This window comes from Engraulis encrasicolus, chromosome 10, assembly GCF_034702125.1.
Source record: "Engraulis encrasicolus isolate BLACKSEA-1 chromosome 10, IST_EnEncr_1.0, whole genome shotgun sequence".
In the NCBI taxonomy this organism is placed as follows: Eukaryota; Metazoa; Chordata; class Actinopteri; order Clupeiformes; family Engraulidae; genus Engraulis; species Engraulis encrasicolus.
This window is the reverse complement of record NC_085866.1, coordinates 389,611-407,110: the sequence shown is the minus strand read 5'-3', so window position 1 is coordinate 407,110 and position 17,500 is coordinate 389,611. Positions and strand designations below refer to the sequence as shown.

Genomic DNA, 17,500 nt, shown 5'->3' with positions numbered 1-17,500 from the left:
CCCATTCCGTCCAGTTCGATCGGCAAAGGGAGCGGAGAGAAAAGAAAGCTGAGAGCCAGAAGGCAGCAGCCCCCACCACCAAGCCGGCCCAGGTTACCATCTAGCACCGGGAAAAACATACTAGAAAAGAGCCACCAGCCGGCATAAGTCTCTTTTACCACCCCGAAACCATCATGAGCAGCGAGGCCGAGACACAACAGGCGTCCCAGCCATCAGCCGATGAGGAAAGCCCATCCAGCCCGGCAGCTGCCTCAGCTACCGCGGGGGACAAGAAGGTCATCGGTAGGTTTGACTGACTGGCTGTCTTCTGGTTTTATTGTGGGGCAGAACACCTCTGTGACACAAGTGATGTGGAGTTTACAATTTCAATGGGGATAAATTAAAATGGCCCAAGGCATCGAAATCTACATGTGATGTCTGATTGACCCTGCCTTCCTTGCTAACATTAGCCTACACGATGTGTGATTGCAGTGTGGCTATGACTTCACATCACTTGTCTTAGCGATTATAGCATCGTGGTTTGTGAGGTTGAGTTTGTGAATCAGAATAGAAAGGGCTGTTTGAGGTTTTTTCTAGATAATTGGTCATATTGAGTGGACTTATTACGAATTACGCAGGGTTTTGAATTCCAACAGCAAGCTTCTGGCTAGATTAGGTTAGCGGCTAGTTAGCATGGTAACTTTGCATGCTAACTGCCTTTGTAGCCACCGTTAACTGAAGACATTTGGATGGTTTTGTCGGTTGGATTTTCAACGTTCACGCTATTTTATGATTCCAGTTCCATTTCCAATGTCTACTCTGCGTTCCATGTGGTGTAGCTGGCTGTTATTTGGCATTCTGGTCGCCCGAAGGGAAGCTAACGTTACTGCTAGCTATCGGATCATCCTCGGTAACTGCAGCTAATGAGGTCGGCCCAGAAACCAAGTTGTGATGGCTGTGGTGTAGTCGGCTACGTGACTGTATGCTTGTATCCAGCCATGATTTCACTATTTTCCTTTGTGACAAACGTCTGCATGTTTTTCTCCATTGCTTTTTAGATTTTGTGTGAATAATTTCATCGACCGGTTCCGACCATTTCGAATGTGAATCAATGAGTTAACACCGTTTTTAAGATCTTTCGGGGAAGTAAATTACTGTTTACCAAGCAATAATACTGCAAAATGACACGCACCACATGTATTACTTGTTCAAGAGACCACGGTATACATTATGAAGTCTAATTCTTGTGTGGATGTGTGTGTCTGGCTAGCCAGCCGGCTTGTGGCTAGAGCTAGTTCTAGGATGGGATGTGATCATGGCCTTGATCATGACCCTCCACCACCACCCGATAGGAGGATGGATACTAATAAACCTCATCATTCTCTGATGGTCTTAATAATCCCCATCCAAGCTCTGTACACCGTGGCTTTTTAAACATGACGATAACCACCATTTTTGTTTCACCCCATTTTTTAACGTTGTGGATCCATAAATCGAGTTATTTAATCGCACTGGCCTAGCAACTCTATCCTCATGCATAACTGCAGTGCGGATGATGCATTAGCTTGTTGTTAGCCCAGCAGCCTTTTGTTCATGGGGAAAGCATGCCAGCATTGGACTGTACTCTACTGTACCCGACCGTAGTTTGGAAGCCGCGTGGCTCATAACACATACTCTACTGTTCAGCGTTTGATAACAGCCTACATCAAATGATAAACACCGATGATTTTACATCAAGCATGAGTGCGATGCTGGCTTTGGTGTTGGGCCCTTTGGGAGGGCTGCGATTGCAGTCTCGGTGTTAGCATTAGCTAAGAAGCTAACTACAGCCTTCAAAATGTCTGCCCTGGGATCTCGGGATGTGGGTATTTCTTTTGTGTCGAGACCTTGAACGCTATTTTTTCGAGGTGCCTTCGTTCGAAACAAACCACTGAATAGCATCGCAGCAAGTGATATTTGCATTTGAGTGCCTTTTTTAATTATTAAAGGGTTTGAGTGGGTGTAGGTGTAGCTAGCGCCGAGTCTCCTAACCCACTGGCTCATCTCCAACCACATGGTTGAAAACCAATGAGCTAGTGCTACAATGCTAAGCTGCTAACTTGGCCTGCATTTGAAACAACTGCGGCCGTCATTTTGCCCCTGTTCGCACCGGCTAGTCGCGCTACTGTCCCGTCATACACCACGCGCTGTCTGAGCAGCAAGACTGGCGTATCGTGTGTACTGTATATTCGGCTGCCGGCTAGAGAAGTGAAATGTTGCTGGTTAGTATCCTCGGGTGACCTCGTCTCGCCGGTGGGGATTTGAGTAGCGTTACCGTAACCTGCCCGTGGCCTGATCTGGCCGCCTGTCGCAGTGGAGTGAATGAGCTCTGCTAAGCCGCCAGGGTTGCCAAATGAGAATGCTTTCCACCCCAATAACGATGCTCAAAACCCGAGTGAAAGCACCATATCCCACCCCAATTTGAACTTCTATTGATTTCTATGGCCATAAATTCGCAAAAAAAACCTAAGCCACGCGTAAGTTGTCTATTGATCACCCGCAGCAGCGACCTACTCTCGCTCATACCACCACGTGTAACTTTTTGAATCACTTCCTTGTTTCTTTTTCACTTGAGCGCTTCCCGGATACCAGCACATGCCTACCCGGGCCTGTGAGGTCCCGCATACCCGTTTGTCCAGTCGGTGGACCTGATTATTCACCAGTCCTCCATCTCCCATAGGGTGTGTGTGTGTGTCACAGTTTGCCCAACTTGGCCCCGTGTGGCAGGGCTGTTCTTCCCGTCGCTATTTGAATGGAACAGCTGCCGTTGTAGTGCAGGCATTCGCATCAGATGCTATAAAAAGATTGACAGTTGAGGGTTAAAAATAACTTTCTTACAAACAGCCGAGTAGGTCTGTAGTGTTGGCTTTCTTTGGCCATAGTTTGCCAGCCCCCCTCTTGGTGGCGTCTATGCAACGTGTGTGTGTGTGTGTGTGTGTGTGTGTGTGTGTGTGTGTGTGTGTGTGTGTGTGTGTGTCCTCTGAACTATAGTGACTCACTGCTCTGTCTTCTACTCTCTTGCAGCAACAAAAGTCTTGGGGACAGTCAAGTGGTTCAACGTTCGCAACGGCTACGGTTTCATCAACAGGTGGGTTTCCCCTGAGTGCTATTCCAATAACACAGTGATCAACCGGGCTAAGTTGACCTAGAGGAAGTGGTAAACCTGAACAGAGAGGAAGAAATGAGGACTCCAGGCTCTTCATTAGATGGTTTACCACCTCCTCAAGGTTAAGTTAACCTGGGTTACTAGGAGAGAAGAGTTCATCCAGGCACTCCAAAATAAGGTGTCCAAACGGGAAGTTACATTAAAAAGCCTTTAAAGGTACTGGGCTGGGGTTACATTAAAGTTGGCTGGTCTGGCTGTAGAGCAGAGAAACACGATTGATCCCCTGGGGGGGGGGGGTTTAAGGTGTCAAGTAGCAACATCAATACACGTAATATCCACATGGACATTTCAAGACCCATATTACACGGGTAATAGTGAGGGCGGGGAAAAACAAAAACTACAGAAGAAATGAAAAAGGCAATTGTGCAGAAACATATTCTGAGTTGGGGTAGATAAATGTGCAAAATCATACTCTGTAAATTGAGGTAGACAAGATTCACATGCCCAGAATGAGTGTTGATGGATACATCTATGATGTAGTATTGTAATGTAGAGAAATAAGACATGTCTAGTATGCAAGGCTGTGATGTAGAGAAAGAAGACATGTATGCAAGGCTGTGATGTAGTATTGTAATGTAGAGAAATAAGACATGTCTAGTGTCTAGTATTTCAGGCTGTGATGTCTTATTTCTCTACATTATAATACTATATGTCTACTGTCTAGTATTTCAGGCTGTGATGTAATGTCCATGTCCTGTTGGCCAGTGCTGAGGATGGTATCTGGGTCAGCAGTGGTGCCCAATCCTATTACAGCTTTGATATACTTAGAGCCTCTCTGGATCACGCCATTGTTTACTGCCATCCCCTAAAGACCTTAAGCCTGCCCATCTCCCAGCCCTGCGCGTAAACAAGCCCTTAGCAGTCAACACGGCCTACAATACTATAGTCAACACAGCTCGCGATACCTTAGCAGCCAACACGGCCTATAATACTATAGCCAACACATCTCGCGATACCTTAGCAGTCAACACGGCCTACAATACTATAGCCAACACAACTCCATACCTTAGCAGTCAACACGGCCTATAATACTATAGTCAACACAACTCCATACCTTAGCAGCCAACACGGCCTTCAATACTATAGTCAACACAACTCTCCATACCTTAGCAGCCAACACGGCCTATAATACTATAGCCAACACAGCTCCATACCTTAGCAGTCAACACGGCCTTATAGCCAACACAGCTCCATACCTTAGCAGCCAACACGGCCTACAATACTATAGCCAACACAGCTCGCGATACCTTAGCAGCCAACACGGCCTATAATACTATAGCCAACACAGCTCCATACCTTAGCAGCCAACACGGCCTACAATACTATAGCCAACACAGCTCGCGATACTTTAGCAGTCAACACGGCCTACAATACTATAGCCAACACAGCTCGCGATACTTTAGCAGTCAACACGGCCTACAATACTATAGCCAACACAGCTCCATACCTTAGCAGCCAACACGGCCTATAATACTTAACTAGTCTATAGTGATTGCAGTTCCCCGATGCCTTAGCAGTCAGTCAACACGACCTACAATACTTAACTAGTCTATAGTGATTGCAGTTCCCCAATGCCCATGACTGAGGTACCCTGAGCATGGTACCGTCCCACCGCACTGCTCCCCATGGGGCGCCACTGAGGGCTGCCCCCTTGCACGGGTGAGGCATAAATGCAATTTCGTTGTGTGCAGTGTGCACTTGTGTGCTGTGGAGTGCTGTGTCACAATGACAATGGGAGTTGGAGTTTCCCAATGGGCTTTCGCTTTCTTAGCAGTCAGTCAACACGACCTACAATACTTAAAGGTGCACTGTGTAGGATGGTGGTCAGAGTAGGTATTGCAACTATACTGCTCGTTGAAACTGCGCTGTCTACTGCCAAATTTGATCTTTTCATGAAAATGAACAAATAATAATGATAATATAAAATAATAATGAACTAATATTTACTAGTATGACCAAAGTACAGTACCGTAAGTTTTTCCCAACCTTTTTCAACTTGGGCCCCACTCGAAATCTCTGTCCCAATATAAACAATACAAGTCAAATAAATGGTAAACAGCAACAGCACACTAAACATTATTTTGATCTTTAGAAAATGATTTCACGCCCATAGTAGGGATGTACCGATACTGGTATAGGTACCGATACTGCTCATTATACTCGTACTCGTACTCGTCAAGCACTTGCCGATACCAGGAACGATACTGCTAATCTTGTCACGTTTTGAGGACTTGAAAGCAGCATGGAAAAAAGTGGCACCTCATACATTTACTAACATTTAAATCTACATGGAAATGGACAATAAAAATATCACAGGTGGGAAAAAACAAGGCCATGGATTTATTTTCATTGTATTTTGATGGTAAAAGGTATCGATATCGGTACTCAGTATCGGCAAGTACACACATTAATGTACTCGTACTTGTATCGGTTTTCAAAAAAGTGGTATCGGTGCATCCCTAGCCCATAGTTTGAGAAGCGCAGCTCTGCATCCTCTCCTCTGGCCTGATTCTGAGCGGCACGGGGGCCTGCTGCCTCTCCAGCCCCGGGGGCCCGCTGCTGCAGTAGTCTAGCACCCCCCTGATGGCCCCTCCTGCTTACGGCTGCTCCATTAGGAGAAACATCAATATCACCATTACTTCAGCCAATATTGATATCGCATTTGTTTTTAGACTAATATTTCTTTTAAAGGCAAATAATTGGACTTAACAATTGCTAATCGTCCCTCCCTTCAGTAGTGTGAGTGGAGGGCCATAGAGAAAGACACAGTGGAGTTCTGCATGAGTGTTGGGTAGCAAGTCTGCTCTGCGCTCATAATAGCTCAAGTGGAGGGGAATGCATTGTGCTTAGGTTAGCATAGCTTAGCATAGCCTACCCTTCTGGCAGACAGTAGAAACAAATTACAAGAATAATGTTTCAACTCAATATTATGAAATTTGATATTGTTTGACAGCAATATTGATATCATGATATAAATTTGATATTGCACAGCCATACTCCTAAGAGTCTCATCCTCTCTCTCTCTCTCTCTCTCTCTCTCTCTCTCTCTCTCTCTCTCTCTCTCAGGAATGACACAAAAGAAGACGTATTTGTCCACCAGACTGCCATCAAGAAGAACAACCCAAGGAAGTACCTCCGCAGCGTGGGGGATGGGGAGACTGTGGAGTTTGACGTGGTCGAGGGGGAGAAGGTGAGTTGAGGAGGAAACAGGAGAAAAGGGAGCAGGAGAAGAAGGAGAGTTGGGGAGAGGGTGAGGAGAGGAGAGGAGAGGAGGACAGAGGGTGTGGAGAGGAGGGGGATGGGGAGACAGGAGTTTGATGTGGTCAAGGGGGTTGAAGGAGAGGAGGAGAGAAGATGAGAAGGAGAAAGTGAGTTGGGGAGAGTGTTAGAAGATGAGGGGGAGAGGAGAGGAGTAGTAGAGCAGTAGCAGAGTAGAGAGAAGCAGAGGGGGTGTTACCTTGAGGTTGAGGAGGAGGGGTTATATTCTTGGTTGACTTGTCTGTTAAATGTGTGAGGTTTAAGTTGGTGATTATCTGAGCAGATCCCTGCCCATGTGTGAGAAGTGACCTGTCGGTGTCTGTCTCTCTGTGTGTGTGTGTGTGTGTGTGTGTGTGTGTGTCAGGGTGCGGAGGCGGCCAATGTGACGGGTCCCGGTGGCGTTCCAGTGCAGGGCAGCAAGTACGCAGCAGACCGCAACCGCTACCGCCGCTACCCCCGCAGGAGAGGGCCCCCCCGAGACTACCAGGTACGCACATCTTGTGTGTGTGTGTGTGTGTGTGTGTGTGTGTGTGTGTGTGTGTGTGTGTGTGTGTGTGTGTGTGTGTCTCAAAGACGTCCAACATGACGCTGTCCTTCAGTGCTAACGGATGCTTTTGCTTACTGTAACTTCCAAAAAATTGTTTTGAAATTTCATGTTTTTCACAAAGTGAATGCATGAAAGCCAAGGCAAAAAAAATAATTACAAAAAAAATCTCTTTTTGCATTTACATTAAGCAAAAGTACCCTTTGCACTGAAGGACATGTTGGACGCCTTTGACCCGTGTGTGTATGTGTGTTTGCCTTCCCCAAGTTTTGGTCCCCTCTTGCATTGACTGGTGGGTTGACATTTCACCTGTCAAAGGCCAAATTCCCCCGTCATTGGCAGGTGGACGGGTGCTTATTTGCATCCCTGGTGTGTGTGTGTTGGTGGGCGTGTGTGTGTGTGTGTATGTGGTGTGTGTGTGTTGATGGCCGTATATGTATGTATGTGGTGTGTGTGTTGATGGCCGTATACTATGTGTTGTGAGCACTGCTGATCTCCTTCATATCTTTCAGGATTAATAAAGAATCTACTTTGCTCTCTCTTTGTTCTCTTTCCTTTCCCCTCTCCTCCTATCCTCCTCTCTTCCTCTCCTTCTCGTCTCTTCCTCTCCTTCTCCTCCTCTCTCGCCTCTCTCCTCTAATCTCTTCTCCTCTCCTCTCCTCTCCTCTCCCTCTCTCCACTCCCTCTCTCCACTCCCTCTCTCCACTCCTCCTTCCTCCTCTCCCTCTCCCCTTTTCCTCTTCTCTCCTCCTTCCTCCTCTACCTCTCTTCATTTCTCCTCCTCTTTTCTCTCCTCTCCCCCCCCATCTTGTCTTCTCCTCCTCCTCTCCTCCCCTCTCTGTTCTCTCCTCCTCTCTCGCCCTCTCCTCCTCTCCCTCTCTCCTCCTCTCTCTCCTCCTCTCCCCCCCCCTCCCTGCAGGACTCCTTCCAGAGTGATGGGGAGGGTGAGGTGCGTGAGAAGCGTGAGGGGGGTAACGACAGCGCCCCTGAGGGAGGGGAGGGGGGTCAGGGGGGGCAGCAGCGTCGCAGCTCCTTCCCCGGCCGCCGCAGGCAGTACCCCCCCTACTTCGTACGCCGCCGCTACGGACGCCGCCCGCCCTACACCAACGCCCCCCGAGGGGAGATGACCGAGGTATACACACACTCACACTCACACACACACACACACACACACACACACACACACACACACACACACACACACTCACACTCACACTCACACACACACACACACTCACACACACACACACACACTAGACACACACACACTCACACACTAGACACCACCCTACACCAATGCCCCCCGCGGGGAGATGACCGAGGTATACATGCGCACGCACACACACACACACACACACTCACACACACACACTCGCGTTAGTCAGAACACACCCACAACCCTAGGGAGTGAGCATCACTAGGGTTGTGGGTGTGTTCTGACTAACATGCCAACAAGCCTGGCTCTTTGGTGTAGCGGTCAGAGCCCCAGTTTACTACCCCAGAACATGTGGGTTCGAGTCCCGGCTAGGCAACTCTACTCCCCTTCGCTACACCTACATGTTGGATACGTTGTGTGTCCGGATGCTTCATGACTGTTTCCGGATGCTTCATGACTGTGTGTGTGTGTGTGTGTGTGTGTGTGTGTGTGTGTGTGTGTGTGTGTGTGTGTGTGTGTGTGTGTGTGTGTGTGTGTGTGTGTGTTTCAGGGCGGTGAGGGAGATGAGGTCCAAGGTGGCCAGGACCCAGGAAACAAAGCAGTCAGACAGAACTACAACTACAGAGGCTTCAGGCCCCGATTCAGACCCAGGTGAGGAGCACACACACACACACACACACACACACACACACACACACACACACACACACACACACACACACACACACACACACACACACACACACACACAACTACAGAGGCTTCAGGCCCCGATTCAGACCCAGGTGAGGAGCACACACACACACACACACACACACACACACCTATAGAGGCTTCAGGTCCTGGTTCATACCCAGGGGAGGCACGATTTCCATCAATGGAGTGGAAAGGAATGGAAAGAATAAAACATTTTTTTAATGAATTCCTAAATATCTCAGCGTCCGAAGCACATGCAAACATGAAATAATTTGCATTTATTCGTTCAGCTCTAACATATCCACATTTTTCATTAAAAAAAAACCCTTAAATCTTAAGAACCTGAATGCAGCGTATATGTCTCCAGCTAAAATGACAGCACAGTGGTCCCTGCCCTCAGAAGAACAGCCGGCCTTGAAACCATTACCCAGAGTGCTTAGCGGCAGAGCAGTGCAGTTGGAACTCAAGACAAATTGCATTAGCTACCAGTCAGCTGTTTTTTTTTGGGGGGGCAGGGGGTCACCATCACCAGTGGGGAGGGTAGCACATGGGGGCTGTGGTCAGCTTTTTTTTCTGGGTCATCCCCTCCCTCACACACACACACACACACACACACACCCTCCCCTCCCCGCCCTGTGTGTCCAGTAAGGGCCTCAACACCTGTCCTCTTTCAATGGGTGCATTCCAATATGCAGACTCCCGTCCCGTCCTCAGCCTCCTGCTTCTGGCCTCGCGTTTCGCTGACTCCTCCGTGGAGTTCCCCCGCCGTCAGCCTGCTGTAGCCACGGCAACCTGTGGGGGACTATTCTTCATTCACCACCCCGTTTGCAAATGAGGAAATGACATTAGAATTGCACTTTTGCAAGATATTGGATTACAATTCTGGGGTGAATTTCTCAAAACCAAAGTTGCTTACTACATTAGGTACTTTGTTGTTTTCAATGCATTTTCCCATTGGCAACTACACAAGTTGCTAACAACTTCTCTTTTGAGAAACTCACCCCTGTTGTCAGTGGTGTCATCAGGATGCCACAAGGGGGTGAGGGAGGATACGAGTCGCCATATTGGAATGCAGCCAGCAAGTCTGCCACTACACCACAGGCCTGTTCCAATATGGCTGCCACTACACCACAGGCCTGTTCCAATATGGCTGCCACTACACCACAGGCCTGTTCCAATATGGCTGCCACTACACCACAGGCCTGTTCCAATATGGCTGCCACTACACCACAGGGCCAGAGATTCTTTAAGTATATAGAGATATGCCAACATAATAGGTTTCTATGGGCACCTAACGTGACCAGGTTCCGGTCTGCCTAAAGGGGCGTGTCATAATGTTCCTAGCATTGAATAGAACAGTCCTCAGGTCTGCCTAGGTCTGCCTAAAGGGGGATTTCTCCCCCCTCCCCCCCAATAATAGAACCCGGAAACAATGGTCCAATGGAACCTCTCTTTCTCTACTCTCTCTGACAGGCCTGTTCCAATATGGCTGCCATTTCACGGCTGTGTTTGAGCACATAACGCCACCTGGGGGCGCTGTTGGTGTATTGCAGTTGCAGGTCAAGATGGTGTGTGTGTGTGTTTAGCTGACGTGCGTCTGTGTCTCTCTCCCCCCCTCTCCCTCTGTGTGCTAGAGAGGGGGGGTGAGGAGGATGAGGAGAACCAGGGTGACGTAGTATTGTATAACTAACGTGTGTGTGTCTCTCTCCCGTGTGTGTGTGTGTGTGTGTGTGTGTGTGTGTGTGTCTGTGTCTCTCTCTCTCCCTGTTCCGCAGGGGTGGTCCTCCCCGTGCCGGCCCTCCGCGTGCTAGAGAGGGGGGTAGAGAAGGGGGTAGAGAGGGGGGCGAGGAGGATAAGGAGAACCAGGGCGACGGCGCCCAGAGTCAGGAACCTCGCCAGCGCCGCTACCGCCGCAACTTCAACTACCGCCGCAGACGGCCCCAGAGCGGCAGCAGCAGCGGTGGCCCCCCCGAGGGCGCCAAGGAGGGCAAGGAGCCCCGAGCTGACGCCCCCAAGGACAAAGCCCCCGCCCCCCAGGCCGAGCAGCCCGCCTCCGCCGAATAACACCCACCCACATGTACACACACACACACTCACCGGCGCAACACCGAAACAACTCCGGGTAAGCAACACACACACACACACCACACTTGTACAAACACGCACACACATATCAGAAGATATTTACTCGCTACCATGTTGTTAGATGGTCAGCTTAGGTCCTGTGAAATGTGGAACTAAAGGGCGGGACTTTCAAGCTCTATTGCAGAACCTGAATGGATCATGCGTTGTACTTCCTAAAGCTCACCCCTAGAGGGAGCTAGCAGCCTCCAGTCTAGAGCAATCTAACTGGGCCGCATACTGAAGAAGGCTTAGCAGGGCCCAATGAAGGAACAGCACTGCAAAATGAGTAGCACTCATTTAGAAAATGTCTTATGCCAGACGTTAATGAAGCTGTTAACAAGCGCAGCAGTCCTGCAACCATGCGATGCTGTGGATATATAACACTCATCCTAGTAAAGTGATGAGCTGCTCGCTGTGCAGAGGGCTACATGTGGCCCCTGAGGGCCTGAGGTTGCCCCCACTAATCTAGAGGGCTACATGTGGCCCCTGAGGGCCTGAGGTTGCCCCCACTAATCTAGAGGGCTACATGTGGCCCCAGAGGGCCTGAGGTTGCCCCCACTAATCTAGAGGGCTACATGTGGCCCCTGAGGGCCCGAGGTTGCCCCCACTAATCTAGAGGGCTACATGTGGCCCTTGAGGGCCTGAGGTTGCCCCCACTAATCTAGAGGGCTACATGTGGCCCCCGAGGGCCTGAGGTTGCCCCCTCTGCCCTGTAGGCAGTCTGCAGCCTGAGTCACATCTATGAGGGAGGCGAAGGCAAGCAAACAGGAGCGAAGCGAAGTGAAATTATTCAACTAAGTGCAAATGAGCTAATTTCGAGTGCGGCGGCCAATCAAATCAACAGCACAAACGTTTCATTCGATTTGATTCGCCGTGGCGACCTGATGACAGTTGAGCCAGAGATACTCTAGACAGAGATAAGTCATTCTAGTTCATTTCTGGTATCCACTTTCTGTAGGGTGAACGCCCCTTTAGGAGACCTTCGGTTAGGAGACCTTCGGAGTCCTCAGGTTGAGAATAAATGGAGTCCCCTTAGCACTGTAGATGGCGGTAGTGCACTTCTTGTGCAAACACCTCAAAAATAGAAGAAGAAGGAGGGGACAACGCCCCCTTAGGAGACCCAACTTGAGCACACACTTTTGCATTGGGTGGGCGGGTTTCGAAGCCTCTTTATTACTCCACCCTTTTTGGTCGAGCTGTCAGAATGAAACACCTGAATTTGGCCTCTCTTCGCCTCGCTCGCTTCGCCTGCATGTGTCGCCGGCATGATCCTTGAGTGGCCTATAAGGTGCAATATGTCATATTTTTAGTAGTTCATTTCCAGAATTCATTCTGTCACAAACACTTTGCACCACCATCAAATTATAACAATTCACTCGTTTCGCCTTCTCTTGGTTTTGACATGTTGTCATGAAGAGTGAAGTGGGAGCTTCTCTTCACTCAGGACTGTAGCAGTGAAGGAGAACTGGCTTACATGTGGCAGGCAGCCATCACTAACCGCTCTCTTCTCTCCTCTCCTCCCTCCTCTCCTCCTCTCTTCTATCTTGCAGTGACGTCATCATCAAGAAGAAACATCTAAGATGTGAGCAATAAGAGCCAGATTTGACTTGACGATCGTCTAAGCTTGCAACTCGCATTTGACCAGACTCCCACAGATTGCCTGCAGGACCTATGCAGACCCCCCTCCCCTCCCCTCCTCCTCTCCTCTCCTCCCTCGTTCTTTTTACGTGACAGACAGCGCCCCTCCCTCCACGCTGGGGACTCCGCAGCTGCTTTTCTAAATCGGTCTTAAGTTTTTACACCAAATGGTTTTTAAAGAAGAAAAAAAAAAGTAATTTGATATCTGGTCAGTTTGACATTTTTAAATAACTTTTTATGTATTCAAACATGAATTTTGACAAAAAGGCAAGCTCAAATAAAAGTCAAAGACGAACTTTAGCACACGGCTGTGGCCTCTTTATTTCATGACATTGCATTTCACTGGTAGCAGATCCACCCCAGAGCTCCCTGGGCAGTGGAGGAGGAGGAATCTCCACTACAACTAGGAATAACTCCATTAAAAAACATTTCACAGGTAGACACCACATGAACAACCAAAACCACATGCTCAAGGGAGTGTGTGTGTGTCCTAAAGCAGATTCAAGTGTGTTTTTGTACTAATATGACATGTCCTACTTGACATCTCAGACTTATACACACTTTAGATATCGAACTTGTACAAATCAAAGATGTGTGTTGTGTATGAACAGTATCAGAGATATAAGGGTTGTGTACACAGTGTCACCCCTAAGGACAGCTGTGTTCTAATGCAGATGAGAAACTTTCATTCTAGAGGCCACTTCAAATTCCTCCGAGGGCCATTTAAGTCCTCCAAGGGCCGCTATGAACACAAACCAGGATTTCTCGCTGCACTTTAGGCCTATATTGAAGGCAGCCACCTTTACAACGGACCCCACCATCACTAGGTCCCCGGAAAATACAACTTCTCTCCTTGCATAGCGTGTGTGTGTGTGTGTTAGACGTTGGTCTCCTTGGTGTGTGTGTGTGTTAGACGTTGGTCTCCTTGCGTAGTCTCTCCATGCGCCTCATGTTGCCCTCGATGGCCGTGCGGTTGGTGATCTCGTGGGCACAGGAGGCGGGAAACCAGCCGCGTTCCGCGTCTCTCATTCGCTCCCCGTGACACCAGCCTGCCAACCGACCAATCACAATACAGCTTATTCACCTCACAGCCAGTCACTAATGAGGTCAAGAGCATATGTCTTGACAGGTCCAGTTCCATTAACAAGCTGGTGAGAAGCTGATCATACACATCAAAGTTGTGGGCCAAACTATATATTTAAAAATAAAATAGAATTGTGCACATATGCATTTAATACTAACAAACCCAAACACAAACCCTTCCCATCATCGGTAGTTCAAATGTACCTGCCCTGCACATATTGTTGCATATAAGTGTGAGTGGTTTCTTCAGCCTGTGTGTGTGTGTGTGTGTACCTTCCACCTCCTGCTCCACAATGACCACTTCAGTGTGTGTGTGTGTACCTTCCACCTCCTGCTCCACAATGACCACTTCAGCCTGCTGTAGTCCCAACTCGTCTGGAGCCTTCGGCATGTAGGCCTTGGTCACCTCAAACTGCTTTAGCTCTGCACACACACACACACGCACACACACACACACACACACACGGCAGAGGTCGGAGGAGAATAGCCAGACTGGTTTAAGCTGATATAAAGGCAACATTAAGTCAAATAACCACTAATTTATTTCAACCATGGTGTGCATAAAATAATCTCTGATTACACAGTACATCAAATCTTGGGCTACAGCAGCAGAAAACCACATTTGGTGCCACTGGTGGCCGGTGAGAGTATTTAATATTTGTGATATATAATATTTTCACATCATTTACATCCAGAAACCTTAACTCACCGCTTCTCTGCGTGTTGCTCTCTGCTGAGCGTCTGTGCTCCCTTAGAGCAGTCACCCAGCGGGCCTTATCCAGCCTGCAACACACACACACACACACACACACACACACACACACACACACACACACACACACACACACACACACACACACACACACTGATGTTACTTGGATCTCACCACAGTAACATTAGTTAATTAGAAACTTTATTATCCCCAATGGGGACATTTTTGTCAGCAGGTAAGGTACACACACATCAGGCAGGTTGCATTGCCTATGACATGATAAAAACAAAGATTTAACACGTACAATACACATTCACCCAGATATAACATACAGCTCCAGGCCTTTTTATTAGAATACCATGAAAAAGTTGATTTATTTCCATAATTCCATCAATAATGTTAAACTGTCATGGATTGTAGATTCATGGCCCAGTTTTTTAACTATTCCAATCATTTTTTTTCTTTTTATATACGTTGGCCTTCCAGCTCAAAAAACCCATGAATTGGGGAATTCGCATTATTAGAATATTGTTATAAAATCACATTTTTCTTCATCAAAATTCGGGTCACATTAAATCAGTTGAAATTTGGTACTTTCTACATAACATGCAATGGTCAATACTTGGTTAGGACATTCTCTGTCTTCATAATGGCCATGATGCGTTTAACATTGAAGTCAATGGCAAAACAGTGCATGGGAGTTATGGAAGCCCAGATATCCTTGATGCTTTGCTGTCAGCTGTTCTTGTTTGTTGACCTGGTGCCCCACACTTCCCTCTTCAATATACCCGAAGATTTCCATGCCACGTTTTGGTGTTAACTCACCAGTTTAATTCTAACACAACAGAAATTAAACCCCATTCATTTTCAATGGGTATTCATTTCTGGTTATTTAGAATAAATGACCAAATCCAATGATGTGCAAAAAGGCTGGCTGTGCAAGTACATTAGGTAGGGGAAGGTATTATAACGTTATAATAATAATAATGTGTGTTATTCAATTTTGACTCCTCCACTAGGTGGCAGTGGTGTTAAACATAAGGCCCGGGGATTCGGATGTGGACTGCAATATGGTCCAATCCGCTTAGACAACAAAAAACCCTAAAAATGTCAGATAAAAAAAGAAAGACTCATGGCCATTACGAAGTTGCTGCAAGTCTTCAATACTTAAGAAAGAAAAATGCCCGTCATTTACAAAACGATCATATACATAGACTGACAGCCACCTCGAGACGACGGACTCTTTTATTGACCACCGGGGTCCCCGTGGGCAATCAGTGGTGTAGTCTACGTAGAACGCAGGTATACGGAGTATACCCACTTCTAAATTGTAGGGGCTTCAGTATACCCACTTAAAATTGATTGATCCGTTGTTTAGGATAGCATAAATATACACAGTATATCCACTTCAAAAAGTGCTTGAATATACAGTATACCCACTTTGAAAAAAGTAGACTACACCGCTGTGGGCAATGTAAGCCCAAATGTGGGGGGCTTAGCGCGCTGCGCTTGTGATATTTTTCAATGAAGTTTCATGTCCTACACAGGGCACCTTTAAGTCCCCTGTCCGGCCCCCATGAGATCCAATAGGCTTCATGTAGACACTGGATCCAAACGACTTGGACACCCCTGCACTTGGACACCCCTGGCTGCACTATGATTAACTAGAAATACACTCAGAGAGTGCAGACCTCCGCCAAGGGAGCGGTTTCATAGAACATTTGACTATGTTAAAATAGGGTGTACATCTTTCTGCCCTCTTTTTTTCACCAAAATTAAATCACTTGTTCCTTTCGTCATTTCGAACAACTCCACAAAGTTTCATCCAAATCCGTTCATACGTTTTTGAGCTATCCTGCTGGCTGACAGACAAACAAAAACAACAGACAGACAGACAGATAGAGAGGCAGGCAGGCAGGCAGACAGGCAGGCAGGCAGGCAGGCAGGCAGACAGGCAAAACAATAGACAGACAGACAAACAAACAAAACTAGAAATGCATTCTCACAGAAAATGCTGGAAGCGGGCTTGCCTTTTGGGGCAGAGATGAAACAAAGTACTATTGAGAAAACAAAGCTAAAAGAAATCTTGGAAAAACTCCATCCACCCAGTCAGAAGTTATGGGCCAAACAATTCAGCCATCTTGGATTCAGCCATCTTGAAAGTGTTGTAGCTCTGCGTTTTGGGGATATACTAAATGACATAGATGGTATTTTAAGTTGGCTAAGGAACACTGCATATGATATAATTTTGAAAATCAACATGGCTTCGAGGGGGATTAGAACTCACAACCTCCATATCTGTAATCCAACCCCTTTGCCATTGATATTAAATGACATACAATACATGATATTTGAAGTTGGCTAAGGAACACTGCATATGATATCATTTTGAAAATCAACATGGCTTCGACTGGGGTTCGAACCCCCAACCCCCATATCCCTAATTCAGCACATTTGCCATTCATACTAAATGACATACATGGCATTTTAAGTTGGCCAAGGAACACTGCATATGATATAATTTTGAAAGTCAACATGGCTTTGACTGGGATTCGAACCCCCAACCTCCATATCTGTAATCCAGCACATTTGCCATGCATACTAAATGACATGGCATTTTAAGTTGGCCAAGGAACACTGCATATGATGTAATTTTGAAAATCAACATGGCTTTGACTGGGTTTCGAACCACCAACCTCAATATCTGTAATTCAGCACATTTGCCATCCATACTAAATGATATACATGGCATTTTAAGTCGGCCAAGGAACGCTGCATATGATATCATTTAGAAAATCAACATGGCTTCATGTGGGTTTCGAACCCTCAACCTCCATATCTCTAATGCAGCGGCATGCAGTACCACTAAGCCAAGCAGCTAATTGTCATGCATAGTCCAGCAAGACTATATTACATTGCATTGCAGAGCAGAACAATAGGCTTCTAGAATGCTTGCTCGCACCTGCTCGTTAAGAATGGAATCTTGAGACAGTGACAGTTGAAATGGAATCCTTCACTGGCTGCACCTGTTGTGATTGACTGAAAGACAGTTAGTATTGAGCCTTTAACAGGGGAGAAAATGAGAATGAGTTTTTTGTCTTTACA

The 17,500-nt window shown here is 47.2% G+C and overlaps 2 protein-coding genes across 2 annotated transcripts in view; one reads left to right on the top strand and one right to left on the bottom strand.

Moving 5' to 3' along the window:
• The window catches only part of ybx1 (Y box binding protein 1), a 12,917-nt gene extending 17 nt beyond the window's left edge, over positions 1–12,900 (top strand). The window contains exons 1-8 of the mRNA XM_063207835.1: positions 1–282; positions 3,043–3,106; positions 6,251–6,374; positions 6,807–6,929; positions 7,906–8,118; positions 8,693–8,793; positions 10,614–10,960; positions 12,513–12,900. The exon at positions 1–282 is cut by the window's left edge and continues 17 nt beyond it. Coding sequence (XP_063063905.1) covers positions 174–282; positions 3,043–3,106; positions 6,251–6,374; positions 6,807–6,929; positions 7,906–8,118; positions 8,693–8,793; positions 10,614–10,902 — 1,023 coding nt within the window. The 5' untranslated portion in view covers positions 1–173 and the 3' untranslated portion in view covers positions 10,903–10,960; positions 12,513–12,900. The remainder of the gene's footprint in view (positions 283–3,042; positions 3,107–6,250; positions 6,375–6,806; positions 6,930–7,905; positions 8,119–8,692; positions 8,794–10,613; positions 10,961–12,512) is intronic.
• A 336-nt stretch (positions 12,901–13,236) lies between these two features.
• Positions 13,237–17,500, bottom strand: part of arhgef16 (Rho guanine nucleotide exchange factor (GEF) 16) — a 30,718-nt gene continuing 26,454 nt past the window's right edge. Inside the window, exons 12-14 of the mRNA XM_063209507.1 lie at positions 14,393–14,466; positions 14,005–14,106; positions 13,237–13,649 (exon numbers count right to left, since the gene is read on the bottom strand). Coding sequence (XP_063065577.1) covers positions 13,510–13,649; positions 14,005–14,106; positions 14,393–14,466 — 316 coding nt within the window. The 3' untranslated portion in view covers positions 13,237–13,509. The remainder of the gene's footprint in view (positions 13,650–14,004; positions 14,107–14,392; positions 14,467–17,500) is intronic.